This window comes from Anomaloglossus baeobatrachus, chromosome 1, assembly GCF_048569485.1.
Source record: "Anomaloglossus baeobatrachus isolate aAnoBae1 chromosome 1, aAnoBae1.hap1, whole genome shotgun sequence".
In the NCBI taxonomy this organism is placed as follows: Eukaryota; Metazoa; Chordata; class Amphibia; order Anura; family Aromobatidae; genus Anomaloglossus; species Anomaloglossus baeobatrachus.
In genome coordinates, this window is record NC_134353.1 from 196,599,658 (window position 1) to 196,627,540 (window position 27,883).

The 27,883-nt window shown below is 45.9% G+C and overlaps 1 protein-coding gene across 1 annotated transcript in view; it reads right to left on the reverse strand.

The window, feature by feature from the left end:
• The window catches only part of GUCY1A1 (guanylate cyclase 1 soluble subunit alpha 1), a 99,138-nt gene extending 72,177 nt beyond the window's left edge, over window positions 1-26,961 (reverse strand). Inside the window, exons 1-2 of the mRNA XM_075347634.1 lie at window positions 26,381-26,961; window positions 264-331 (exon numbers count right to left, since the gene is read on the reverse strand). Of these exons, the coding sequence (XP_075203749.1) occupies window positions 264-331; window positions 26,381-26,632 (320 nt within the window). The 5' untranslated portion in view covers window positions 26,633-26,961. The remainder of the gene's footprint in view (window positions 1-263; window positions 332-26,380) is intronic.
• Between the last annotated feature and the right edge of the window lie 922 nt (window positions 26,962-27,883).

The window sequence follows — 27,883 nt, forward strand, 5'->3', positions numbered from 1 at the left end:
CAGCTGCAAAATATTGCAAGCACTCAACATGCTGGCCTCTTTTTAATATGATTAGTTTTAGCTCAGATGGTTTTGAAAGGCAGGTCATCATTCGGAGAATTAAGAGGACTTACACATGACTATTTTTATCCCGGCTGTCTACGACAAAACACTAGAGAACAGCAGATGCACGGTGAAGCCTTGAACATTGACACTAATGCCTGAAATTCCTTTATTGCTATATGAAATAGTAAAGAAAACAAATATAAGAAATTAAAGCTTACCTGTTGGTTGTGTATTTTGTCTTGTGTCTTGCAATTGTTCTTTGAAGAGCAAGATTCAGCCTCTCAAACTGCAAAAGAAGAGAATAATGCAAATAAGCTACACAATAGTGAGGGAAATAATCATCAATCTAAAAAGAAATGAAAATATAGAATATTTTGTTCTCATTTTTGTCCTTTTTATTTTCACAAATTCTTGCATAGCTTACCATCTAATTTGCAACTTTACGGCCACAAAGACACAAGTTATGGGAGTCATAAGTTGTAATGTTAGTGTTGTATGTTTCTATACATGCCTACAGTCTGTATAACAAAGCTCTTTATACTGCTCTTTGTATGTGACCGTTAAAGTATTTGTATGTGACCGTTAAAGCATATAATGTATTTAGTAAATCACAAAAGTGAGTACATCCTTCACATTTTTGTAAATAATTTATATCTTTTCATGGGACAACACTGAAGATATGACACTTTGATACAATATATAATAGTCAGTGTACAGCTTGTATAACAGTGTAAATTTGGTGTGTCCTCTAAACAACTAAACACACAACGATTAATGACTAAACCACTGGCAACAAAAGTGAGTACACCCCTAAGTGAAAATGGCCAAACTATCTCTTACTGGTCACTGAAAATGGGAGTCAGTCAGTCAGTGCTCAGATCATACACCGCACACTGCATCAAATTGGTCTGTATAACTTTTGTCCTAAATGGAAATTTCTACTAAAGATGATGCACAACTAAGCCCGCAAACAGTTTGCTGAAGACAAGTAGACTAAGGACATGGATTACTGGAACCATGTCCTGTGGTCTCATGAGACCCAGATAAACATATTTGGTACAGATGTGTCAGCGTGTGTAGCGGCAACCAGGTGAGGAGTACAAAAACAAGTGTCTTGCCTACAGTCAAGCATGGTGGTAGGAGTATTATGCTTTGGGGCTGCACAAATGTTGTTAGCTGTGAGGAGCTACAGCTTATTGAGGGAACCAAGAATGCCAACATATACTGTCACATATTAAAGCAGAACATGATCCTGTCTCTTAAAAAACTGGGCTGCAGAGCAGTAGTCCAAAATGATAATGACCCCACCCCAAGTACACCTCCAAGACGACCAATACCTTGCTAAAGGAACTAAGGGTAAAGGTGCTGGACTAGTCAAGCATGTATCCAGACCTAAATCTTATTGAGAATCTGTGGGGTCTCCTCAAACAGAAGGTGGAGGAGCACAAGATCTCTAGCATCCACCAAATCCGTGATGTTGTTGGCGGATGGAAGAGGATTCCAATGGCTTCTGTAATGCTTTACCGAACTCCATGCCTAAGAGAGTTAAGGCAGTGATTGAAAATAATGGTTGCCACACAAAATATTGACACTTTGGCACAATTTTGCCATTTTCACCGAAGGACGTACTCACTTTTGTTTCCAGCGGTTTTGGCGTTAATGGCTGTGTGTTGAGTTATTTAGAGGACACACCAAATTTATACTGTTATACAAGCTGTACACTGACTACTTTACATTGTATCAAATTGTCACATCTTCAGTGTTGTCCTATTAAAAGATATAATAAAATATTTACAAAAGTGTGAGGGGTGTACTCACTTTTGTAAAATACTGTGAAAGGGCAGAGACTGGACCAGCGGATTTTCCTGAGACCAGCTTAACATCTAACCACTTGTCTCATTTAAAGACTATGCATTACAGTAGATACAGAAATCTGTCAGTGAGCTTGTTGTGAGAGCAGGCTCTGTATGCCTTCTATCTTTACTTCCAAATGTTTTTTATGCTGATTTATGACTTTTTGAAAGGTGAAAGGAACCGGTCATATAAAAAAAATTGCTATTATCCTGCAGATATGGGGTTATCTGCAAGTTTATAACATTCTGAAGCTGCCCAGCACCCACACTGAGAACCCAATTGCCGGGAGGAAATTAACTTTATTCCTCCTGGAAGCCTCGAGCTTTCAGTCATGGGGGTGGCTCCGGAGTGGCTTTAGTTATTGCTCTGTGCATGGAGACTGGCAGCTTTAACCACTCCCCCAGTTCTGACTGATAGCCAGCTCTATCCGTCCATGCCGGGGCATGGTTACAGCCGCCACTCATTATGAGCAGAGCGATGACTGAAACAATGCCAGCGCCAAGCCGATGATTTATTGTGTAGATGTGTTTGAATTGACTCTCGGCCACAGTTTACAATCTGGCCAGTCTCACAGTAGCAAATAAAAAATGTGAAGAGAACCTGTCACCTACCGTAGTGTCACGCTCCCCGGGTCCCCTGTCACGCTCTCCGGCTCCCCTGCCTCGCTCCCCGGCTCCCCTGCCACGCTCCCCGGCTTCCCTGCCTCGCTCCCCGGCTTCCCTGCCTCGCTCCCCGGCTCCTCTGTCAGGCGTCCCCCGCTCCACAGCCTCCAGGCCCCATCACCTGCGGTCCCCAGGCGGCCCGGTCCCCGCTCCCGGCGCCCGTCGGCAGCTTTGCTCCAGCCCGGCTCTCCTGCCTCCTGTTCACTGCTCCCTGCCCTGGCTTCTGGCACCCGGGCCTCGCGCATGCGCATTAGGGCGCGCACGCGGTCATTGACCCTTTCTTAAAGGGCCAGTGTCCTCCAACAGGATATTGAAGGATCAGGTACTGGGTATATAGGGGGATCCTTTCCAAGTGGGCAGGGCCTGTACTTCGTGTTTTGCTGAGCTAGGAGTCAGGTCTCCTTGTGTCTTCTGGTATACTTACCTATCTCTCTCCTAGAGCCGCTCGTGCCTCGCCATCCGGTCCTGACGATTCCCAAACCCCGAACGGTGACTGTCCGCCATCCCGTCAGTCCATACCATCTCTGATCCCTGTGGTGACCCGTCTTCTCGCTCCGTCGGTTCCGGACTCTGCCTGACAACATCTCGGCCTCCGAACCTGAGCTCCGTCACCCGGACTACCTTCAGTGACTCCGTGGTCCCAGGGACTTCTACACTCCACCCCTTTGAACGGACTGTCCTGCTACCTGTAGTGCTCCGGCTACCGGACACCTTGCCGTCGGTGAGGTGTTCAGCCCAGTGGATCCACCTACTGGGTCTGCCCGTCCACCTGGCCCTAACAGTAAGAACAGGCCATGGATCCCGCCGAAGCACTAGCGGCCCAGCTGGGCAACTTGCAGAAGGAACTCGGACGACAGCGCGAGACTCAGTCCCGCATGCTGGCCTTCATGACCTCGGTGGATACCCGCCTGAACACGCTGCAAGCAACTGCCACGTCCCTGGCATCTCAGGTTACCACTGCACAGTCCACGGTCACGGTTCCCGTGGCGGCTCCCTCGGAAGCTTCTAAACTCCGCTTGGCCTCTCCACCCCGATATGCCGGAGATCCCAAGACCTGCAGAGGATTCTTAAACCAGTGCTCCCTCCATTTCAAGCTGCTTCCGCACCTGTTTGCCTCCGACCAAGCCAAGGTGGCGTTTGTGATGTCCCATCTAGAGGGTGAGGCACTGGCCTGGATGAACCCCTTGTGGGAAAAGGAGGACCCTGTAACCACTAACATCCAGGACTTCCTGCAGGCGTTTAGAACCACCTTTGACGAACCCGGACGTGCCGCCGCATCCGCCTCATCACTCCTCAGGCTACGTCAGGGGACCATGACGGTGGGGCAGTATGCCATCCGCTTCCGCACTTTGGCCTCAGAATTGGGGTGGAACAATGAAGCCCTCACCGCCGCCTTCTGGGAAGGACTCTCCAGTCGTATTAAGGACGAGCTGGCAGGCCGCGATGTTCCTTCTACTCTGGATGCCCTGATCGCACTAGCCACCCGCGTGGACCTCAGATTCCAGGAACGATCCAAAGAGGTGTCCCGTGAGAGACGTCCGATACGGCATTCCTCTCCTCCGCAGAAGCCCGCTGTACTTCAGTCAACGTCGTCTGGTGTCTCTGTCCACGAGCCCATGCAGATTGACCGTTTGCGGCAGTCAGAACAACGCCGAGCAGAACGGCTCGCCAAGGGCCTCTGCTTCTACTGCGGAGAGGGCACACACCTTCTACGCTGCTGTCCAGAGAGGCTGGGAAACGCCAAAGCCTAGGGCTGGTAGGAGAGGCCACCCTTGGTGCTGGGACTCTCTCAGACCCGGTAACGTGGACTGTTCAAGTGACAACGGGAAAGACGCGGTTCACGGCCGAGGCATACCTCGATTCCGGGGCAGCAGGCAATTTCATCCAGCAGGCCACGGTGGACAAGTACCAGGTGCCTGTTACTCCACTCGACAAACCCCTCGTGATTGCCTCTGTAGATGGGAGACCCCTCTCTGACACCATCTCGTGGATCACCAAGCCGGTGAAACTACGTATCGGTGCCCTGCACACCGAGAACATCGCTCTCTACGTCCTCCCACACATGTCTCATCAAATCCTGCTGGGACTCCCCTGGTTACGGACACACAAACCGTCAGTCAGCTGGGGTACTGGTGAAATCACCCGATAGGGCTCCTCTTGCCACGAGAACTGTCTGAAGACTATACAGCCAATCCGACGACCTCGGCCTACCGGGACTGCCCTCGGCCTATTGGTCCTTCGCGGACGTCTTTGATAAAAAGGAGTCAGAGGTACTGCCGCCACATCGTCCTTACGACTGTGCCATCGACCTACTTCCGGGAACTACACCACCTCGAGGACGGATATATCCGCTGTCTCCTGCTGAAACAAGGGCCATGTCTACCCACATCACGGAGAACCTGGCAAGGGGATTCATTCGGAGATCCTCCTCTCCTGCTGGAGCAGGCTTCTTCTTCGTTAAGAAGAAAGAGGGCGACCTACGCCCATGCATTGACTACCGGGGATTGAACCAAATCACCGTGAAAAATAAATACCCCCTGCCGCTCATCCCCGAATTGTTTGATCGGCTTAGAGGAGCTCGTGTGTTTACCAAGTTGGATCTTCGGGGTGCCTACAACCTGGTCCGCATCCACTCTGGGGACGAATGGAAGACCGCGTTCAATACTCGCGATGGGCACTATGAATACTGTGTGATGCCCTTCGGCCTGTGTAACGCACCAGCAGTCTTTCAGGAATTGGTGAACGACGTGTTCCGGGACCTTCTCTACGTCTGTGTGGTGGTGTATCTTGATGATATCCTGGTCTTCTCTCCGGACCTCCAGACCCACAGAGAGAACGTGCAGCTGGTACTACAAAGACTGAGAGAGAATCGTCTGTACGCCAAGTACGAGAAGTGTGTCTTCGAGCAGTCCTCTCTTCCCTTCCTGGGTTACGTAATCTCCGATACCGGTCTGCAGATGGACCCGGAGAAGGTCTCTTCCATTCTCAACTGGCCCCCTCCTTCCGAACTGAAGGCAATCCAACGCTTTCTGGGATTCGCAAACTATTACCGTCAGTTCATCCCTCACTTCTCTGCTCTGACTGCACCTCTCTCCGCCTTGACCAAGAAGGGGGCTAATCCAAAGGACTGGTCACCTGCGGCCGACGCCGCGTTTGGCTCCCTGAAACAGGCATTTGCTTCCTCCCCTGTGCTCCACCGTGCTGAGTTAAACCGACAGTTCACCTTGGAGGTGGATGCCTCCTCCTCGGGAGCCGGAGCAGTGCTCATGCAGAAGTCCTCCTCCGGGAAGATGGTTACTTGCGGTTTCTACTCCAAGAGCTTCTCAGCGCCTGAACGCAACTACACCATCGGTGACCGAGAGCTATTGGCAGTCAAACTGGCTCTGGAGGAATGGCGCTACCTTCTGGAGGGAGCAGTGTACCCCGTGATCATTTACACGGACCACAAGAACCTGGAATACCTGCGGTCCGCTCAGCGACTGAACCCACGGCAAGCCAGGTGGTCCTTGTTCTTTGCCAGGTTCGATTTTCAGCTTCATTTTCGACCCGCGGACAAGAATGTACGAGCAGACGCCTTGTCCAGGTCATTCATGCCCATGGAGCAGGAGGAGGAGACATCCCAGCCCATCATCTGCCCTAGTAAAATCATTCCGGTGGCCCCTGTCACCCTGGCCCAGATACCGCCCGGGAAGGCCTATGTCTCTGAGACTGACAGGCAAAAAGTGTTGCACTGGGGCCATGCCTCGAAAATAGCCGGCCATGCTGGTCAGAAGAAAACATGGAGTACAATTGTACGTCACTACTGGTGGCCATCCCTTCGCACGGACGTCGCTTCTTTTGTCTCAGCCTGCTCCTCTTGTGCCAGGAACAAGACGCCCAAACACCTGCCATATGGCCGTCTTCTGCCTCTGCCTATACCCTCCATTCCGTGGCAACACATTGCAATGGACTTTATTACGGACTTGCCTCTGTCCTCCGGACACACAGTCATATGGGTCGTGGTGGATCGGTTCTCCAAAATGGCTCATTTCGTCCCTATGGCTGAACTGCCCTCTGCCCAGGAACTCGCTGACGCCTATATACAACACATCTTCCGCTTGCATGGCTTTCCATCACACATTGTGTCCGACAGAGGAACTCAGTTCACCTCCCGATTCTGGAGGGCTCTCTGCAAACATCTGGGAGTGACTCTGGACTTTTCTTCAGCCTACCATCCTCAGTCGAATGGCCAAGTGGAACAAGTCAATCAGATCTTGACCTCCTTCTTACGTCACTACGTCAACGCCCATCACGACGACTGGTCCACGCTTCTTCCTTGGGCTGAATTCTCCCATAACCACCACGTCAGTGAGTCCTCCTCCAGGTCTCCCTTCCATGTCGTTTACGGACTTCAGCCTTCCGTCCCATTACCTGTATCCTCTTCCTCGGATGTCCCTGCCGCTGATGCTGTAGTCCGTGACTTTACAACAATTTGGGACTCTGTCAAGACGTCCCTTGGACGTGCTTCTCTGCGGATGAAGAGACACGCAGACAAGAGGCGTCTGGATCCTCCGTGTTTCTCTCCAGGAGATCTGGTCTGGCTTGCTTCCAAGTACGTCCGATTGAAGCTACCATCATACAAGCTGGGCCCTCGCTACATCGGGCCGTTTAAAGTCCTCAGCAAAATAAATGAGGTCTCCTACAAGCTGCAGCTCCCGGCCACGATGAGAATACCCAACTCCTTCCACGTCTCCCTGCTCAAGCCGGTTGTCCTTGGTCCCTTCTCCGCTGCTGCCAGTTCTGCTCCTCCTCCTATTGCTGATGATGACATCTATGCGGTAAGGGATATCGTGGCCATGAAAACCGTACGGGGCCGACAGTTCTTCCTGGTGGACTGGGCAGGGTATGGTCCTGAGGATAGGTCCTGGGAACCCTGGGAGAATGTGGGTACTCCCCTGATACGTGCCTTCCTGTCCCGATTGCGGGGAGGGGGGCGTGGGGGAGGGGGTACTGTCACGCTCCCCGGGTCCCCTGTCACGCTCTCCGGCTCCCCTGCCTCGCTCCCTGGCTCCCCTGCCACGCTCCCTGGCTTCCCTGCCTCGCTCCCCGGCTTCCCTGCCTTGCTCCCCGGCTCCTCTGTCAGGCGTCCCCCGCTCCACAGCCTCCAGGCCCCATCACCTGCGGTCCCTAGGCGGCCTGGTCCCCGCTCCCGGCGCCCGTTGGCAGCTTTGCTCCAGCCCGGCTCTCCTGCCTCCTGTTCACCACTTCCTGCCCTGGCTTCTGGCACCCGGGCCTCGCGCTTGCGCATTAGGGCGCGCGCGCGGTCATTGACCCTTTCTTAAAGGGCCAGTGTCCTCCAACAGGATATTGAAGGATCAGGTACTGGGTATATAGGGGGATCCTTTCCAAGTGGGCGGGGCCTGTTCTTCGTGTTTTGCTAAGCTAGGAGTCAGGTCTCCTTGTGTCTTCTGGTATACTTACCTATCTCTCTCCTAGAGCCGCTCCTGCCTCGCCATCCGGTCCTGACGATTCCCGAACCCCGAACGGTGACTGTCCGCCATCCCGTCAGTACATACCATCTCTGATCCCTGTGGTGACCCGTCTTCTCGCTCCGTCGGTTCCGGACTCTGCCTGACAACATCTCGGCCTCCGGACCTGAGCTCCGTCACCCGGACTACCTTCAGTGACTCCGTGGTCCCAGGGACTTCTACACTCCACCCCTTTGAACGGACTGTCCTGCTACCTGTAGTGCTCCGGCTACCGGACACCTTGCCTTTGGTGAGGTGTTCAGCCCAGTGGATCCACCTCCTGGGTCTGCCCGTCCACCTGGCCCTAACACGTAGTCTTCAGAAACCACAACCAAGTGTCTACTCTACCATATTTCTACATCAGATTTTAAATTGGTTGTTTCACTACTAATTTCTTCAGATTCCACGTCTTCCCCAGGTTAAATAAAAAGCCTATGCTCACCTCCTGTGCCAATGCGGTTCCAGCAATATCGGGACTCATGCTCCCGGTGCTCACGTGACGTTGTGACGTCAAGCAAGCCTTGCATCCAATCACCGGTAGCTTCTTTCTCCCCGCTTTGGACACAGGAGTAATCAACAGGAAGTAAGCGACAGCTTCCTGTTCATTAACTCATTTGTCTGAAGATGGGGGAAAGAAGTCAGTGGTGATTGAAAGCAAGGCTGCTGTGATGCCCCAACATCACGTGAGCACCGGGAATGTGAGTCCCGATACCACTGGAATGGTGCAAGTACAAAGGTGAGTTTACAATTTTTTATTTTACCTGGAGGAAACGTGGAATCAGAAGGCATTGTCTTAGCTCATGCTATAAACACACAATCCACAAAAAAAAACATCGCCACGTGAACAGCCCCATAAACTATAATGAATACATGAAGAAAAAACAAAAAGCCAGCACCAAATGTGCACTTCAGCACTAAACATTCCAAACTGTACTTATAAAAATTTTGAGATTTTTGGCAAAAAATTGCAATTTCTTGAGCTGCCTCGCCACGTCACGGCAAATCTCATTTGAGGCAGTCCTACACTAAAATATTTTTATAAAATGTGCCATACGGCCTCACATATGAATAGTAGAACTGCTCTTAGCAGCACTCACCTGGTCTATTTCAATCCCATACCTATGACTGAGTCATGGCTGTGGGCGGGACAGGTCCAAGCAAATGCTGCATGAAGTAAATAGCCTGTGGACAAAGCCTGATGACTTAATGTGAACAGTCACCAACCGCCAAAATCTAGACAGATGGAATACATCCCATTTTTTATTTTACCTGGAGGAAACGTGGAATCAGAAGGCATTGTCTTAGTAGTGGACAACTCCTTTAATCCGAGCTCATGCTATAAACACACAATCCACAAAAAAAAAACCATCGTCACGTGAACAGCCCCATAAACTATAATGAATACATGTTCTAACCGTGAAAAACATTAGAACATGTACATGAAAAATGGACATAAGAACGACACCTAATACGGTATGACTAATTAATAAACTATAGTTTGAATTTAGTTGCAAATAATCTACACAATGATATTATACTGCACTAATGAATAATATTTTTTTGGTATCATTCCTGTACAGTCAAATATGTTGTTCAGGAGAAATATATGCAAATATTAACATCATTATTTTCTTAACAAGACAGGCAAAGTAATTAACAAACTGGATAATTTGCTGTGAGATGACTTTACTGTTTATTGTCAGAAGAAAATTGAAGCAAACAAGAGCTTGTTAATTAGTATTTTTAAATCAGGAAAGATTTACCGAAGCAGACAATTTTATATACACTGATCAGTCGTAATATTAAAACAAATAACCTGTCTGAACCAAGCCAATACTTAATAACACTGTAGCATAAATAAAAGTGGTTGTATGCTTTATCTACTGTACTCTGTAAGGATTTTAAACATGGCAACTGCGAGGACACAAAGTAGGACAGACTGCGTGAAGCACGAGTCAGATGCACTAAACCTGTCAGGCTGACTGAGCTGGATGGTCATTGTCAGCTACAGAAAGGTGTTCTTCTCCGTTAATCCAGTCCACTCAAGTGTCCTGTCAGAAAGACTGAACAGAGGAATGAGAGTTCATGATTCCTGATAGGACGCTGCTCTTATGTAACCTCTGTTTTAGGTCTCGTGCTTCACGCAGTCTGTCCTCTAGGATGGGTTGTCATTGATGATAGTTGCCATTTAGGAATCCTGACAGAGTGCAGTAGATAAAGCATACCATTTTATTATATATAAAGTATTTAGAAAAGTTTTTAATATTTAAATGTATGTTATTTTATTTATTGAATAACTTACTTGGAGCAGTGATAACACCAGGATGCACTTTGGGAATAAGGTAAGCCTATGAGAGCAGTGTGATGCTCTGTGAAATGTCCTGCTGGGAAACCTTTGGTCCTGGAATTTGGTACCACCTATCTAATTATTACTTCCATTCTAATCAATGCACCCAGCACAGACAGAATATGGTCAAAACAATATACATAGATTACAGCAGATGGTGACATCACTGTACACCATCATTCCATGTGAAGCAACGATCGAAGTACAAGAATAGTTCCTTGTTGAAAATTATTTTTGTATAGATTTACGATACTATCTACGCCATGCTAATTTTTATTTGTTGCAATATTGTTTTATCCAGCTTAACCATGAATTTTAGCTCCAGATTTCTGGAACATCAATGAGGCTGAAATTCTCATATATATATATATATATATATATATATATATATATATATATATATATATATAAAAATATATACAGACCAAAAGTTTGGACACACCTTCTCATTCAAAGTGTTTTCTTTATTTTCATGACTCTGAAAATTGTAGATTCACATTGAAGGCATCAAACCTATGAATTAACACATGTGGAATGAAATACTTAACAAAAAAGTGTGAAACAACTGAAAACATGTCTTGTATTCTAAGTTCTTCAAAGCAGCCAGCTTTTGCTTTGATTACTGCTATGCACACTCTTGGCATTCTCTTGATGAGCTTCAAGAGGTAGTCACTGGAAATGGTTTTCACTTCACAGGTGTGCCCTGTCAGGTTTAATAAGTGGGGTTTCTTGCCTTATAAATGGGTCTGGGACCATCAGTTGTGTTTTGCAGAAGTCTGGTGGATTCACAGCTGATAGTCCTACTGAATAGACTGTTCAAATTTGTATTATGGCAAGAAAAAAGCAGCTAAGTAAAGAAATGAAGGTCAGTCAGTCTGAAAAATTGGGAAAACTTTGAAAGTGTCCCCAAGTGCAGTGGCAAAAACCATCAAACGCTACAAAAAAATTGGCTCACATGAGGACCGCCCCAGGAAAGGAAGACCAAGAGTCACCTCTGCTGCGGAGGATAAGTTTATCCAAGTCACCAGCCTTAGAAATCGCAGGCTAACAGCAGCTCAGATTAGAGACCAGGTCAATGCCACACAGAGTTCTAGCAGCAGACACATCTCTAGAACAACTGTTAAGAGGAGACTTTGTGCAGCAGGCCTTCATGGTAAAATAGCTGCTAGAAAACCACTGCTAAGGACAGGCAACAAGCAGAAGAGACTTGTTTGGGCTAAAGAACACAAGGAATGGACATTAGACCAATGGAAATCTGTGCTTTGGTCTGATGAGTCCAAATTTGAGATCTTTGGATCCAACCACCGTGTCTTTGTGCGACGCAGAAAAGGTGAACGGATGGACTCTACATGCCTGGTTCCCACCGTGAAGCATGAAGGAGGAGGTGTGATGGTGTGGGGGCGCTTTGCTGGTGACACTGTTGGGGATTTTTTTAAAATTGAAGGCATACTGAATCTGCATGGCTACCATAGCATCTTGCAGCGGCATGCTATTCCATTCGGTTTGCGTTTAGTTGGATCATCATTTATTTTTCAACAGGACAATGACCCCAAACAAACCTCCAGGCTGTGTAAGGGCTATTTGATTAAGAAGGAGAGTGATGGGGTACTACGCCAGATGACCTGGCCTCCACAATCACCAGACCTGAACCCAATCGAGATAGTTTGGGGTGAGCTGAACTGCAGAGTGAAAGCAAAAGGGCGAAAAAGTGCTAAGCATCTCTGGGAACTCCTTCAAGACTGTTGGAAGACCATTTCCGGTGACTACCTCTTGAAGCTCATCAAGAGAATGCCAAGAGTGTGAAAAACAGTAATCAAAGCAAAAGTTAGCTACTTTGAAGAACCTAGAATATAAGACATATTTTCAGTTGTTTCACACTTTTTTGTTAAATATTTCATTCCACGTGTGTTACTCATAGTTTTGATGCCTTCAATGTGAATCTACAATTTTCAGAGTCATGAAAATAAAGAAAACTCTTTGAATAAGAAAGTGTGTCCAAACTTTTGGTCTGTACTGTATATATGTATATATACAATCAGAATAGATTTGCCAATTTTCCATATATATATAGAATTATTAGGCAAATGAGTATTTTGATCACATGATACTTTGTATACAAGTTGTCCTACTCCAAGCTGTATAGGCTTGAGAGCCAACTACCAATTAAGGTGATGTGCATCTCTGTAATGAGGAGGGGTATGGTGTAATGACATCAACACCCTATATACGGTGTGCTTAATTATTAGGCAACTTCCTTTCCTTTGGCAAAATGGGTCAGAAGAGAGATTTGACGGGCTCTGAAAAGTCCAAAATTGTGGGATGTCTTGCAGAAGGATGCAGCTGTCTTAAAATTGCCAAACCTTTGAAGCGTGATCACCGAACTATCAAGCATTTCATGGCAAATAGCCAACAGGCTCGCAAGAAGCGTGTTGTGTAAAAAAGGCGCAAAATAACTGCCCATGAATTGAGGAAAATCAAGCGTGAAGCTGCCAAGATGCCATTTGCCACCAGTTTTGCCATATTTCAGAGCTGCAACGTTACTGGAGTATCAAAAAGCACAAGGTGTGCCATACTCAGGGACATGGCCAGGGTAAGGAAGGCTGAAAAACGACCACCTTTGAACAAGAAACATAAGATAAAAGGTCAAGACTGGGCCAAGAAATATCTTAAGACTGATTTTTCAAAGATATTATGGACAGATGAAATGAGAGTGACTCTTGATGGGCCAGATAGATGGGCCAGAGGCTGGATCAGTAAAGGGCAAAGAGCTCCACTCCAACTCAGATGCCAGCAAGGTGGAGGTGGGGTACTGGTATGGGCTGGTATCATCAAAGATGAACTTGTGGGACCTTTTCGGGTTGAGGATGGAGTGAAGCTCAACTCCCACACCTACTGCCAGTTTCTTCAAGACAACTTCTACAAGCAGTGGTAGAGGAAGAAGTTGGTATCGTTCAAGAAAAACATGATTTTCATGCAGGACAATGCTCCATCACATGCATCCAATTACGCCACAGATTGTCTGGCCAGTAAAGGTCTAAGAGATGAAAAAATAATGACATGGCCCCCTTGTTCACCTGATCTGAACCCAATAGAGAACCTGTGGTCCCTCATAAAATGTGAGATCTACAGGGAGGGAAAACAGTACACCTCTCGGAACAGTGTCTGGGAGGCCGTGGTGGCTGCTGCACGCAATGTTGATCGTAAACAGATCATGCAACTGACAGAATCTATGGATGGTAGGCTGTTGAGGGTCACATAAAGAAAGGTGGTTATATTGGTCCCTAATATTTTGGGGTTTTGTTTTTGCATGTCAGAAATGTTTATTTCTAAATTTTGTGCAGTTATATTGGTTTTCCTGGTGAAAATAAACAAGTGAGATGGGAATATATTTAGTTTTTATTAAGTTGCCTAATAATTCTGCACAGTAATAGTTACCTGCAAAAACAGATATCCTCCTAAGATAGCCAAATCTAAAAAAAACCACTCCAACTTCCAAAAATATTAAGCTTTGATATTTATGAGTCTTTTGGGCTGATTGAGAACATAGTTGTTGATCAATAATAAAAAAAATCCTTTAAATACAACTTGCCTAATAATTCTTCACACGGTGTGTGTGTGTGTATATATATATATATATATATATATATATATATATATATGTATATATACACTGTATGTGAATGGAAAATTGGCAAATCTATTTCTGATGTGTATTGAATGGTATGGCCGCTACATGGATGATTTACATTCTTTTACCCCTTCAACACCTGTTTATTTTCCGTTTTTAATTTTAGTTTTTCCTCCCCTTCTTCCAAGAGCCATAACTTTTTTTCTGTCAACATAGACATATGAGGGAATTTTTGTTGCAGGACAAGTTGTACTTTTCAATGAAACCATCAATTTTACCATATAGTGTACTAAGAAATGGGGAAAAAATTCCAAGTACGGTGAAACTGCAAAAACAGTGTGATTCCAGGATGTTTTTTGGTGGGTGCATTAGCTACATTCAGTATATGGTAAATTGACCTCCAGGTCAGTACGAGTACGTAAATACCATATATAGTTTTTCTTTTATTTAATTGGTGAAAAAAATTCCGAAGTTAGTACAAGCAAAGTTTTGCTTTTGACTCCATTTTCCGAAAACCATAACGTATTCATGTTTGGGATCTGGGGCTGAGTGAGGTAGGGCTGTGGAGTCGTGGAGTCGTGGAGTTGGAGTCCATTTTGGTGGAGTCAGAGTTGGAGTCAGTATAAAATAGACCGACTCTGACTCTTAAAATATATCATAAATTGGGTACAGCGGTTCAATGCAGTATGTGATGAATATTTTTTCATAAGAATTTGGAAAAGTTATAAAATGTCCTATAAATGTCTGTTCTATTCCTGATCAAAGGATCTAGGCTTTTAGTCTAAACTTTCAATAAACAGTAAAATGATCCTTTAGAGTTAGATGATCTTGTTGAAGCTGCTTCACATCTCTTTCCTATTTATCACATGCGCTGTGTTGTGCATACGATTCAGATGGCGATAAGAGATAGTCTGCAAGAGGGTCATGCTGGAACTCTGATTGGCAAAGTGCGGAAATTGGTTATTGCTGTTAGAAGCCCTAAAATTGATTCCATCTTGAAGGGACGTGCTGTGAAAAAGGGGCAATTTTCAGTCAAGCCACTCGGTGGGGCAGAACTTTTTAATGATTGAGTGATTGCTTGAGCTGAAACACTTTCTTGTAGACATGGCCAACCCTCAGGTAACACTAAATGAAGGTCAAAGGACACAGGTAGTTGAATTGAAGGAATTGCCTCTCGCCATTTTGATAAAGGAGTGGAAAAACCTGCTGTTCTGCCTGTCCCAAAGAGGAGGTTTAATCGCAGATGGCATTGGTGCTTCAATGAAATGGAAAGAGACACTGCTATTAGAAAATAAAATTCTTCTAGCAGCTGTGTATGTGGACCCAACTCATTGTATATTGCTGGATGATCACCAGCTTACTAAAGGAAAAGAAGCTCTGACAGAGGTAGCAGTTAGGATGAGTGGGCTACAGGACTGCCAAGGGCTAGAGGAGTTGGATCCTGCCAGTGCTACTACTGCCGTATCTTCACCCTCATCAGATGAGGAGTTTAATTATGAAAAGTATTTGGACAATATGGAGCAGCAAAGTGTTGCCGCAGGGAAAAAAATTCCACTCCCAAAGCAAACAGATTGACCATATTTCAGCAAAATGTTTCACTTGCTCTCATAGAAGTAGAAGAGTTCAACCGTTCATCAAAACTGACTGTGCATGAGGCAATTCCTTTATACCCTGAGATTATTAGAGATGTTGCCCATGTGGTCACTGCGTTGCCCCAACCCAAGTTAGTGTAGAGAGGTTGTTCTCTAGCCTTAAATTAATTAGGTCAGATTTGAGGTCATCTATGAAGGAGGATCTGATGGAGGCAATTCTATTTCTCAAACAAATTTATAGACTGCCCTATTCCACACATTTTTGTTGAAAACTGTTTTTCCCCATTTATTGCATAGTGTATTGTCTATTTACAATTTATTAAACTATTTTGTGTTATAAACTTGTATTCCAATAAATATATTTTATTTTCTGTCTAAACAGCTTGATTATTGTATCATAACTACGATTAACGATCTGATGTAACCATTTTCTTATAGCACATTTATCACAAACATGAGTCATGTATGAGGGAGTCGGAGTCGTGGAGTCGGAATCAGGGAACCTGAGGAGTCTGAATCGGAGGTTTGGCTTACTGAATCCAATGCCCTGGTGTGAGGGCTTAATTTCTGAGCTTAGGAGCTGACAATTTTACTGATACCATATTTTAGTTGATGCAAAATGTTTTCTTTTATTATAATGTTGCAGTGGCCGAAAAGATGTAATTCTGTCTTTTTTGGGTTTTTTTCGTTAAGCTGTTTATCAATCGGACTAATTTATTTTATATTTTGATAGATCGGACATTTATGAATGCAGCGATACCAAATATGTGGATTTTTTTGTTTTATTTTCAAATTGGGCAAAAGGGGATGATTTGAACTTTTGTGTTTTCTTAATTTTTTTAAAAAAAAATTCTCACTTTTTATTGTATTTATTAATCCCCTTAGGGGACTTGAAGCTGCAATTTTATGATCACTTGTGCTGTACAGAGCAATACTTCAGCACTTCTCTGTACACCAAAATTAATCATCTTTTATGAACGCAAGTTCGTCGATAGCATGCGCAGGGAAGTTCGTTATGACAGAGGGGTTATCAGCTGGCTGTCATGACAACCCATCAACGCCCTGCGATCATGTCACGAGGACATCGATGGGAGTGGGAAATGACACGCTTCACATCGGCGGGTGTTAAATCCTGCTGTCAGAGACTGACAGCGGGATTTAACTGGTTAACAGCTATGGGTAGAGCTCCGATCCACCTGCAGCTTTTAGAGGTACATGTCAACTGGTCAGATCAGCAGACATGTGCAGGGAAAGATCCGGGTTTTATGGACTGATGAAATGAGAGTGACTCTTGATGGGCCAGGTGGATGGGCCAGAGGCTGGATCACTAAAGGGCAGAGAGCTCCACTCCGACTCAGATGCCAGCGAGGTGGAGGTGGGGTACTGGTATTGGCTGGTATTATCAAAGATGAACTTGTGGGACCTTTTTGGGTTGAGGTTGGAGTAAAGTTCAACTCCCAGACCTACTGCCAGTTTCTGGAAGACAACTTCTTCAAGTAGTGGTACAGGAAGAAGTCGGTATCGTTCAAGAAAAACATGATTTTTATGCAGGACAATGCTCCATCACATGCATCCAAATACTTCACAGCGTGACTGGCCAGTAAAGGTCTAAAAGATGAAAAAATAATGACATGGCCATCTTGTTCACCTAATCTGAACCCCATAGAGAACCTGTGGTCCCTCATTAAATGTGAGATCTACAGGGAGGGAAAACAGTACACCTCTCGGAACAGTGTCTGGGAGGCTGTGGTGGCTGCTGCACGCAATGTTGATTGTAAATAATCAAGCAACTGACAGAATAAATGGATGGTAGGCTGTTGAGTGTCATCATAAAGGTGGCTATATTGGTCACTAATTTTTTGGGGTTTTGTTTTTGCATGTCAGAAATGTTTATTTCTAAATTTTGTGCAGTTATATTGGTTTACCGGATGAAAATAAACAAGTGAGATGGGAATATATTTGGTTTTTAAGTTGCCTAATAATTCTGCAAAGTAATAGTTACCTGCACATACAGATATCCTCCTAAAGGCCCCTTTACACGCTGCGACATCGCTAGCATCGGCTAGCAATGTCGCGTGCGATAGCATCCGCCCCCATCGGTGGCACGATATGTGGTGATCGCTGCCGTAACGAACATTATCGCTACGGCAGCGTCACACGCACATACCTGCTCTGCGACGTCGATGTGACCGGCAAACTGCCTCCTTTCTAAGGGGGCGGTTCGTTCAGCGTCACAGCAGCATCACTGAATCGCTGCCCAATAGAAAAGGAGGGGATGAGATAAGCGGCCGGAACATGCCGCCCACCTCCTTCCTTCCTCCTTTTCCGGTGGACGCAGGTAAGGAGATGTTTGTCGTTCCAGCGGCGTCACACACAGCTATGCGTGCTGCTGCAGGAACGACAAACAACATCGTTACTGCAGCAGCAACGATAATTGAGAAGAGGGGGGGATTTCACCGATGAGCGATTTTGACTGTTTTTGCAACGATTCAAAATCGCTCATAGGTGTCACACACAACGACATTGCTAAAGCGGCCGGATACGCGTCACAAATTCCGTGACCCCCAACGAGATCGCTTTAGCGATCTCATAGCGTATAAAGTCACCTTTAGGTAGCCAAATCTAAAAAAAAAACACTCCAACTTCCAAAAATATTAAGCTTTGATATTTATGAGTCTATTGGGTTGATTGAGAACGTAGTTGGTGATCAATAACAAAAAAGATCCTCTAAAATACAACTTGACTAATAATTCTGCACACGGTGTACAGTTTTCTTTTATAATTTTTTGCTAGATATGAATATCTCTCATTTTGCCTTATTCATATAGATAATTTTATCCCTGATGAAGGACACATTTTGAAGGCCGAAACGTCGGACTGAATGGACTGTATCTGTTTTATTATTAACTTTTATACATTAAAGCAACACTAAAGAAAGCAAGTTTCCCATACTCCTTATTTGGGACATCTCATATTCATATCCGGTGTGCCAGAGTTATATTTTTACTGATAAGATGTCGGCATATGCCAATGATAAGATGTAGGCGTATGCCACTGATAAGTTGTGCGCCCTGCGCACATCTTAATGGCCTGCGCTTCTCATTCCGACATACCCATTCCGACATATGAAATGCCAGTGTTAATGAATTGGGGCCATTATATTTGGAATGAAAGAAAGTAAGATATCAGAGATAAAGGATGGGAAGGGTCACCAGAGATGACAGGTCATCTATAGGTCCTCCTTCAGCTGTCAAACAGATCAGAAACACACCAAGGAAGGAAACGGTGACTGAGCAATGTATTTGTAGAAAAGCCACAAGACCCTTACCCAACACCTACACACATTTCATATTGTATATTCCCAATGTTCTGTCAAATACAGTGACATTATCTCAGACACTGAAATGAGGATGTCTGGAATTCGCTGATGCAGTTATATCAGTTGAGTTGTGAAAGTGGCTTTTAGAAGAGACTATGATAAAATAAAGAATATTTTCTCTGTGCCTGGATATTCTGAATAAAAAAGTGCTCCCAGCAAACATTATATTCTCTAATCCCCTATTACTAAGTATTTACTGGAGGGTGGATATGTTTAAATAATTCCTGAGCGCTGTTGTCTCCAATTTCCCTCAAACGTTTCAATCCTCTTCTACACCTTGTGACCGTGAATCAACTTAGCGTTTCCTGTGTGGACCACTAATTGCCTTCCCAATCTAAGCCTACAAGAATCACATCGAGGCTCTCATAGACTTATATTGAGAAAGTGACTTCCGGGCTACACAGAAAATCTTATGTTAGGTGACTAGTCTGAATTGTGGTCAACTGGTTCAGAAGATGATTGGAAAGTTGGTGGTGGAAGCTGGAGAAGACAAGGGTAAGTATTTAAATACATCCTCTATGCCCAACATACTTATTAAAAGAGAATTTTTTGCTCAGATTTTTTCTCAGTCACATGTGCAGTAGTGATTTTTATTTTTGGATCCGTTTTGGGTTGATAAAAAAGTAAATAAAATGTGCAATTACAATTCATATAATTGGAAACAAAAGTGGCATAAAATGTCTCTACAGAACCTTTCCAGTTGCTATCTGCATCAAAGGGATAAGATTTGTCCATGTGGAGAATAACATGCCAGTATGAGAAGACTTAAACACCTTGCATGCGCCTCTGGGAAATGAAATATGCAAACTGACTCTTCGAAGAGGAAGAGGACTTAAACCCTAGTGCTAACATTGGAAGTAGCAATCCTAAAAGTCAATATCAACCCTTAAACGAGTTGTGCCATATGACTTAAGCTGGGTTTACACACTGCAACATCTCAAACGACATCGCTGTAACGTCACCGGTTTTGTGACGCAATAGCGATGTTGTTTGCGATGTTCCAGTGTGTGAAACCTATCAGCGACCCGGCCCCTGCTGTGAAGTTGTAATCGTTACAAATCGTTCAGGACCATTCCTAGGTCCTTTGTTCCCCGCTGTGCAGCATGAAGTTTCAGTGTGTGAAGACTTTGCAGCGACTTTGTTAGCAACTTCCCTTTCAAAAGGCTGCTTATCAACGTCCCCAACAACCAGCTAGGTCGCTCTGCAGGTCCGGATCGCTGTTGCGTTGTTGGCCAGGTTTGCCTGTTTGAACGCTCACCAGAGACTTAGCAGAGACTTAGGGAGGTCGCTATTGCGTCACCAAACCGGTGATGTTACAGCGATGTCCTTTGCGATGTTGCAGTGTGTAAACCCAGCTTAAGGGCAGCTTTGCACGTTGCAACATCGCACGTGCGATGTCGGTGGGGTCAAATCGAAAGTGACGCACATCCGGCGTCACTTTCGACATCGTTGTGTGTAAATTCTAGATAATACGATTAACGAGTGCAAAAGCGTCGTTATCGTATCATCGGTGCAGGCTCTGACTTTTCCATAATTATGCTGCCGCGACAGGTACGATGTAGTTCCTCGTTCCTGCGGCAGCACACATCACTGTGTGTTACGCCGCAGGAGCAAGGAACTTCACCTTACCTGCCGCCGGCGGCTCTACGGAAGGAAGGAGGTGGGCGGGATGTTTACATCCTGCTCATCTCCGCCCCTCCGCCGCTATTAGCCGCCTGCCGTGTGATGTCGCTATGACGCTGCACGACCCGCCCCCTTAGGAAGGAGGCGGGTCGCCGGCCAGAGCGACGGTCGCAGGGCAGGTGAGTGCATGTGAAGCTGGCATAGCGATAATTTTCGCTACGCCAGCTATCACAAGATATCGTACCGGCGACAGGGGCGGGGACTATCACGTGCGACATTGCAGCATCGGCTTGCGATGTCGCAACGTGCAAAGCCCGCCTTGGAATATAAGCCAAGCCAGAATCTCAATTTGCAGACTTCATGTTTTGGGGTATTGCTCTTTGTCGGTGCTTAGCCAAATCAGATCTCCTACTTTGTACTGATGAGGAGCAATACCCAAAAACACCATTTCTGTAAATTGAGATTCTGGTTTGGCTTATATCCTAAGTCATGCGGTAAGACTCGTTAAGGGGTCGATGTTGACTTTTAAGGGTGCTTTACACGCTGCGACATCGCTAACGATATATCGTCGGGGTCACGTCGTTGGTGACGCACATCCGGCGCCGTTAGCGACATCGCAGCGTGTGACACCAAGGAGCGACGATCAACGATCGCAAAAACGTCAAAAATCGTTGATCATTGACACGTCGCTCCTTTCCTTAATATCGTTGCTGCTGCAGGTACAATGTTGTTCGTCGTTCCTGCGGCAGCACACATCGCTACATGTGACACCGCAGAAACGACGAACATCTCCTTACCTGTGTCCACCGGAAAAGAAGGAAGGAGGTGGGCGGGATATTCCGCCCGCTCATCTCCGCCCCTCCGCTTCTATTGGACGGCTGCCGTGTGACGTCGCTGTGATGCCGCACAAACCGCCCCCTTAGAAAGGAGGCAGTTCGCCGGCCAGGGCGACGTCGCAGGGAAGGTAAGTCCATGTGACAGGTGTTAGCGATGTTGTGCACCACGGGCAGCGATTTGTCCGTGACGCACAACCGTCGGGGGCGGGTACTCTTGCTAGCGATATCGGTACCGATATCGCAGCGTGTAAAGTACCCTTTAGGATTGCTACTTCCAATAGATGGTGCTAGAAGTCAAGCCCTCTTCCTATCTGAAGAGGCAATTTGCATATCTGCAACAAAAAACAAACTCTGCACAACATTTTTGCCCAAACAAAAAAAAAAAATACAGCAACTGGATCTGTTGTTTTTTTTTGTTTTTTCTTTTTTCTTTAACAATGAAGTTTATGGAAAGTTGATTCTAACCAATGTTTTCATTTTACAGCTGTATTTGCTACTTTTTTCAAGGATCCAGTTTTTTTTGTTTTTTTAAACAGGACCGATTACAAATGGATAACAATTGGGCATGTTAGCAGCATAGGTTTTTTTTAAAAATGTATTTATTGGTTTATTTGTTGGGAAAATTAGGTGATCATTACGGGGGTTGACACCCGTTCTTTTACAGATTCGAGAGGGACAAATCAACCATTCAGCAATCTAGCATTGGGTAATATCACTAATTAGGGAGACTGGATATTCAGGAACATAACAAATACATTGGCCATCACTGTGCCCATGGAAGAATCCAAAAGTAGAAATATTACTAGCATAAATATGTTAAAAAAAATTAAATTTATTCAATGCAAAAAGGCATAAAAACAAGAAGGTAGGTGGAGAAAAATTATAAACTGATACAAGACAGGTAGTGGTAACGCGTTTCTGGCCCAACGTAGCTCTTAGGGGTACTTTGCACGCTGCGACATCACTAGCCGATGGTAGCGATGCCGAGCGCGATAGTCCCCGCCCCGTCGCACATGCGATATCTTATGATAGCTGCCGTAGCGAACATTATCGCTACGGCAGCTTCACACGCACTTACCTGCCCTGCGACGTCGCTCTGGCCGGCGACCCGCCTCCTTGCTAGGGGGCGGGTCATGCAGCGTCACAGTGACATCACTCGGTAGGCGGCCAATAGAAGCGGAGGGGCGGAGATGAGCGGGATGTAAACATCCCGCCCACCTCCTGCCTTCCGCATAGCCGCTGGAGGCAGGTAAGGAGATGTTCCTCGCTCCTGCGGCTTCATACACAGCGATGTGTACTGCAGCAGGAACAAGGAACAACATCGTACCTGTCGCTGCAGCGATATTATGGAAATATCCGACCTGCATAGATCACCGATTTACGACGCTTTTGCGATCATTTATCGGTGCTTCTAGGCTTTACACGTTGCAACGTCATTACCAGCGCCGGATGTGCGTCACTTTCGATTTTACCCCGACGATATCGCAGAAGCGATGTCGCAACGTGCAAAGCACCCCTTAGTCTCAACGTGGCTCATAGAAGCCACATCGTTTTCATCCATATCCTCAGCACGAATAGTAACAATTGAATTACTGATAATGATTGTAAATTACTTTATTTACTGATTATTACGTCTTTGATTTTAAGTGCTCTTTATTATGTAAATTGAATGGGTAGGCCTGCTTACGCATACGGTATAATGTCAATTTGTGCCATACAAAGCACCATGTCATCTCTTCGCTAGCTCCCATTTATCATTGATCCCATTAACATTTCTTATGTGAAGCTGCCAGACCTGCATGACTCCATCCCTCTGCATTGGTCACATATGGAACAGTGAATAAAAGCAATGATAACAGAAAAGGAAGAAGAATCAATGTATCATAAAAATATAAAATATAGCATTGAAGGACACAAGTAAGGTAAGATAGAAGTATAACTGAGTAGGTATTCGTGTATGGCAAAAGACGGCAGTCCGGCATGAGATACCAGAGATAAACCCCACATATACCGGATGTGTGATGGAAATTAGACGCTTCTGTGCTCCATACACGCACAATCTGTTGTCACACCATAAAAATGCTAATTACAATACTGCAGGACTGCAAAGTGACATCGAAAACAAAGTGTGCCAACAGCCGTGCGTCACTTGTTGCGTCAGTCCTGGCATTTGTGTGTAATCCCGCACTGTTATGGGCACATTGGTGATACGCTTCTTATTATGCTCATCAAATATAAACATGGAACGTAAATAAAATGCAACAAAAACAGAGCAGTCTCCATGTCACATCTATAGATATCACTGCACAATCCGGAGACATTGAAATCACAGACACGTCACAACAACAAGAAGATTGCCAAGTGTCCGTACAGCGAGCTGTCAGCAGAGCTAGTGCGCAAGGAAATGATCCTACTGATACGGCCTTTATATGGATTCATGTACAATACCGTACACTGGAGGTCACAGCCACCAGGTTATGGTTTATCTTAAGCTTTGAAATGTTGCTCAATTCTTACAGCACAAATATTATATTCATATCATTATTTATAGATTATTATTGATAATAGTGTATAATTCAGACATTGGTCAACTTTGCGACTTATAATCTACGCTCCATCCTAACAAGAATGGTAAATATCAAGGAAGTGTCTGAAAATGGCGTCATTTGTTTAGCCACATGGGGGACATTACAATTTTTTTTTATCTTAGTCCTTATAAGAAATGGGGCGTGTGGTTAAGTCATCGTACGGTATACAGGAAATATACATGTGTATGATATATCTATATACCGTATATATGTAAAAATATATGAGAGTTATCATAACTGCCGCAAGTGCAAAGTGGAGCAGTTGCCAGTAGCAACCACCCAGCTGTAAATATTCACCTCTTATTTCTTAAATGAAAGTGGTAACCTTACTGGTTGCTATGGGCAACTGCTCCACTTCTTGCACTAGTTTTAAGTTTTAATAAATGTTATCCAATGCACACTGACTATTCACACGTGACTATATTAAATGTTCAGTGCCCTGCAGTGGTGCCAGCTTTATGTCCCCCTCCCACAAAGGTCCATCTTTATGTCCCCTCACTCAGTCACAAAGGTCTAGCTTTATATCCCCCTCTCCACAATGATCCAGCTTTATATCCTCCTCCCCTCAATGAACCAGATTTATATCCCCCTCCTCACAAAGGTCCAGCTTTATATCCCCTCACCCAGTCACAAAGGTCCAGCTTTATGTCCCCCCTCCCTACAAAGGTCCAGCCTTATATCCATCCCCCCACTAAAATCCATCTTTATGCTCCCCCCAATACATACAAAGATCTGCCCAGATAAAGATCCAGCTTTATGTACCCCACACGCAAAGGTTAGCTTTATGTACCTCCTACACAAATGTCCAGCTTTATGTCTTCCAATAAAGATCCAGCTTTATGTACCACCCCACACACAAAGGTCCAGCTTTATGTCCTCCCCACACAAAGGTCTAGCTTTACGTCATCCCCACATAAAGGTCCAGCTTTATATCTTCCAATAAAGGTCCAGCTTTATGTCGCCGCAATAAAAATCCAGCTTTATGTCCCCCAATAAAGGTCTAGCTTTTTGCACCCCTCCCCCTCCAATAAAGGTCCAGCTTTATGGCCCCTCACAAAGGTCCAGCCCCCCTAATAAAGGTCCAGCTTCATGCTCCCCAATAAAGGTCCAGCTCCCTCCAATAAAGGTCCTGCTTTATGCCCCCCCCCCACAAAGGTCCAGCTCCCCCCAATAAAGGTCCAGCATTATGCCCCCCCACAAAGGTCCAGTTACCCCAATAAAGGTCCAGCTTTATGTCCCCACAATAAAGGTCCAGCTTTATGCCCCCCCACAAAGGTCCAGCTCCCCCCAATAAAGGTCTAGCGTTATGCCCCCCCACAAAGGTCCAGTTCCCCCAATGAAGGTCCAGCTTTATGTCCCCACAATAAAAGGTCCAGCTTTATAACCCCCCCACAAAGGTCCAGCTCCCCCCAATAAAGATCCAGCGTTATGCCTCCCCCCCACAAAGGTCCAGTTCCCCCAATAAAGGTCCAGCTTTATGTCCCCACAATAAAGGTCCAGCTTTATAACCCACCCCACAAAAGTCCAGCTCCCCCAAATAAAGGTCAAGCTTTATGTGAACCCAATAAAGGTCCAGCCCCCCCAATAAAGGTCCAGCTTTATGTCCCCACAATAAAGTTCCAGCTTTATTCCCCCCCACAAAGGTCCAGTCCCCCAAAAAAGGTCCAGCTTTATGCCCCCACAATAAAGGTCCAGCTTTATGCCCCCACAATAAAGGTCCAGCTTTATGTCCCCACAATAAAGGTCCAGCTTTATGCCCCCACAATAAAGGTCCAGCTTTATGCCCCCACAATAAAGGTCCAGCTTTATGCCCCCACAATAAAGGTCCAGCTTTATGCCCCCACAATAAAGGTCCAGCTTTATGCCCCCACAATAAAGGTCCAGCTTTATGCCCCCACAATAAAGGTCCAGCTTTATGCCCCCACAATAAAGGTCCAGCTTTGTGCCCCCCAATAAAGGTCCAGCTTTATGCCCCCACAATAAAGGTCCAGCTTTATGCCCCCACAATAAAGGTCCAGCTTTATGTCCCCACAATAAAGGTCCAGCCTTATGCCCCCCCCCACATACTGTAATGACCTGTCCTATATCACATACAGTAAGTAATCCGTCACATTTCCCAGCTCTGACACCTCACAGTAAGTGGCAATCTGTTACATTACAAGTGCATAAAAGTGACGAGCAGCTGAGGACAATTGTGGGTTATGTTAGTTGTCTTTAGCTTATAAAATCCTGTGCGACATATCTGACAGAGGCAAAGTTGCGCCATTCGCCCGTCACCACACCTGAGGTCCGGGCTTCACACGCACACACTGCCATTACCTCGGGGAAGAGTAACTTGCGGATGCTCTCCGCTAAAGTGTGCAGATAGACCCTGGTGCGGCTGCTCTTCCTCTGCGGCTCCTCGGGCAGTCTCCTCTGCCGGACAGCGCTGTCAGTACAGATGGGTGCTGCAGCAGCTGCGGCACTGGCCGGCACCTCCTCGTACGCCTCCTCTGATCCCTGGCTCTGGGTCAGCATGGAGAAGGGGCATTCCCCCGACAGCTTCAGGTCTTTGAGCTTGGTGCAGAACATGCTGCCGGCTCCGGGGCTCCTCAGGTGCTGCAGGTGGAGCGCCTCTGACCCACGGCCGCCGGGCTGCCTGCCCTGCCCTCCTCCCTGCGGGCTGCTGTGTGCAGCCCGATCGCCATGTGTCGTGTCCCGGGGTCGGTCCTCGGCTGTGCGCAGTGTGATCGCCTCCCTATGGCCGGCGATCCATGACTGCTCTGGTGACAGCGCTCTGCCCCCTCCTGCAGACAGATCTGGGTATAAACAGAGCAGCTCCTCTGCCACATGTGCTGTGCCGAGCTCTGCTGACCTGGGCAGAGTCCTATTATCTCCTCCCTCTCTCCCCCCTCTGGAGAAAATTCTGGGAAAAGTACAAGTCTCCTTGTGTGCGATCCTTGGAAATGTGCTAAATCCAGACTAATCCTTTGAAGTTTCAGGGCTGGAGCTCTAGGCTGGTGTAATGAAGGTGGCACAAGCCTGTGTAGATCCCACTACATTCATCTATATGATGGCAATAAGACCGAACACTGCTTCCTCTGGAGGAGCTGAGATGGATCCTTACATTTCGGATGCTAGTTCATTCCTATGACAGAGGTTTTTTGCTCATCCATAGACTTGGGTCTCATGCAAAATCTGAGCAGTTTTGAACATTCATTCTTTAAAAAAAATCTGTCATCTGAACAGTGCTATGGAATCACATTGTTGTCAGTTTGTTTTTTTCACAGACAGCACTCAGACCAAATATACTCTTGTGTGAACGTAGCCTGTTTGTTTCATAGGTAGTATCCAGCCTGGCACCTGAGAGATCACAGTGCCATGCATGCCTTAGAATCCTTAAAGGGGTTGTCCACTACTAAGATAACCTCTTCTGATTCCACATGTTTCCTCAGGTAAAATAATAACGCCTATACTCACCTCCCATACCGGCGGTATCAGGACTCAAGTTCCCAGGGCTCACATAGGGTTGTGACGTCACATGAGCCTCGCGTCCAATCAGTGCCGACTTCCTTCTCCCCACATTCGGACCAAACAGACAACAGGAAGTGAGTGCAGGCTCAGCGCTCACTTCCTGTTGATTAAAGGGAACCTGTCAGGTCCTATATGTGTTCTAACCTACAAGCAGGGTGATGTGTGGCCTAGTCAACCCTTCCTACCCATGCCTGTGCTGTAATATTGTGGAATATGATTTTATAAAAAATGTTTTATAACTTACATGTTCCCTATGTAAATGAGCAGAGGGTCTAGTCCCCTGGGCGTTGCATCATCCCGTGTGCGTTT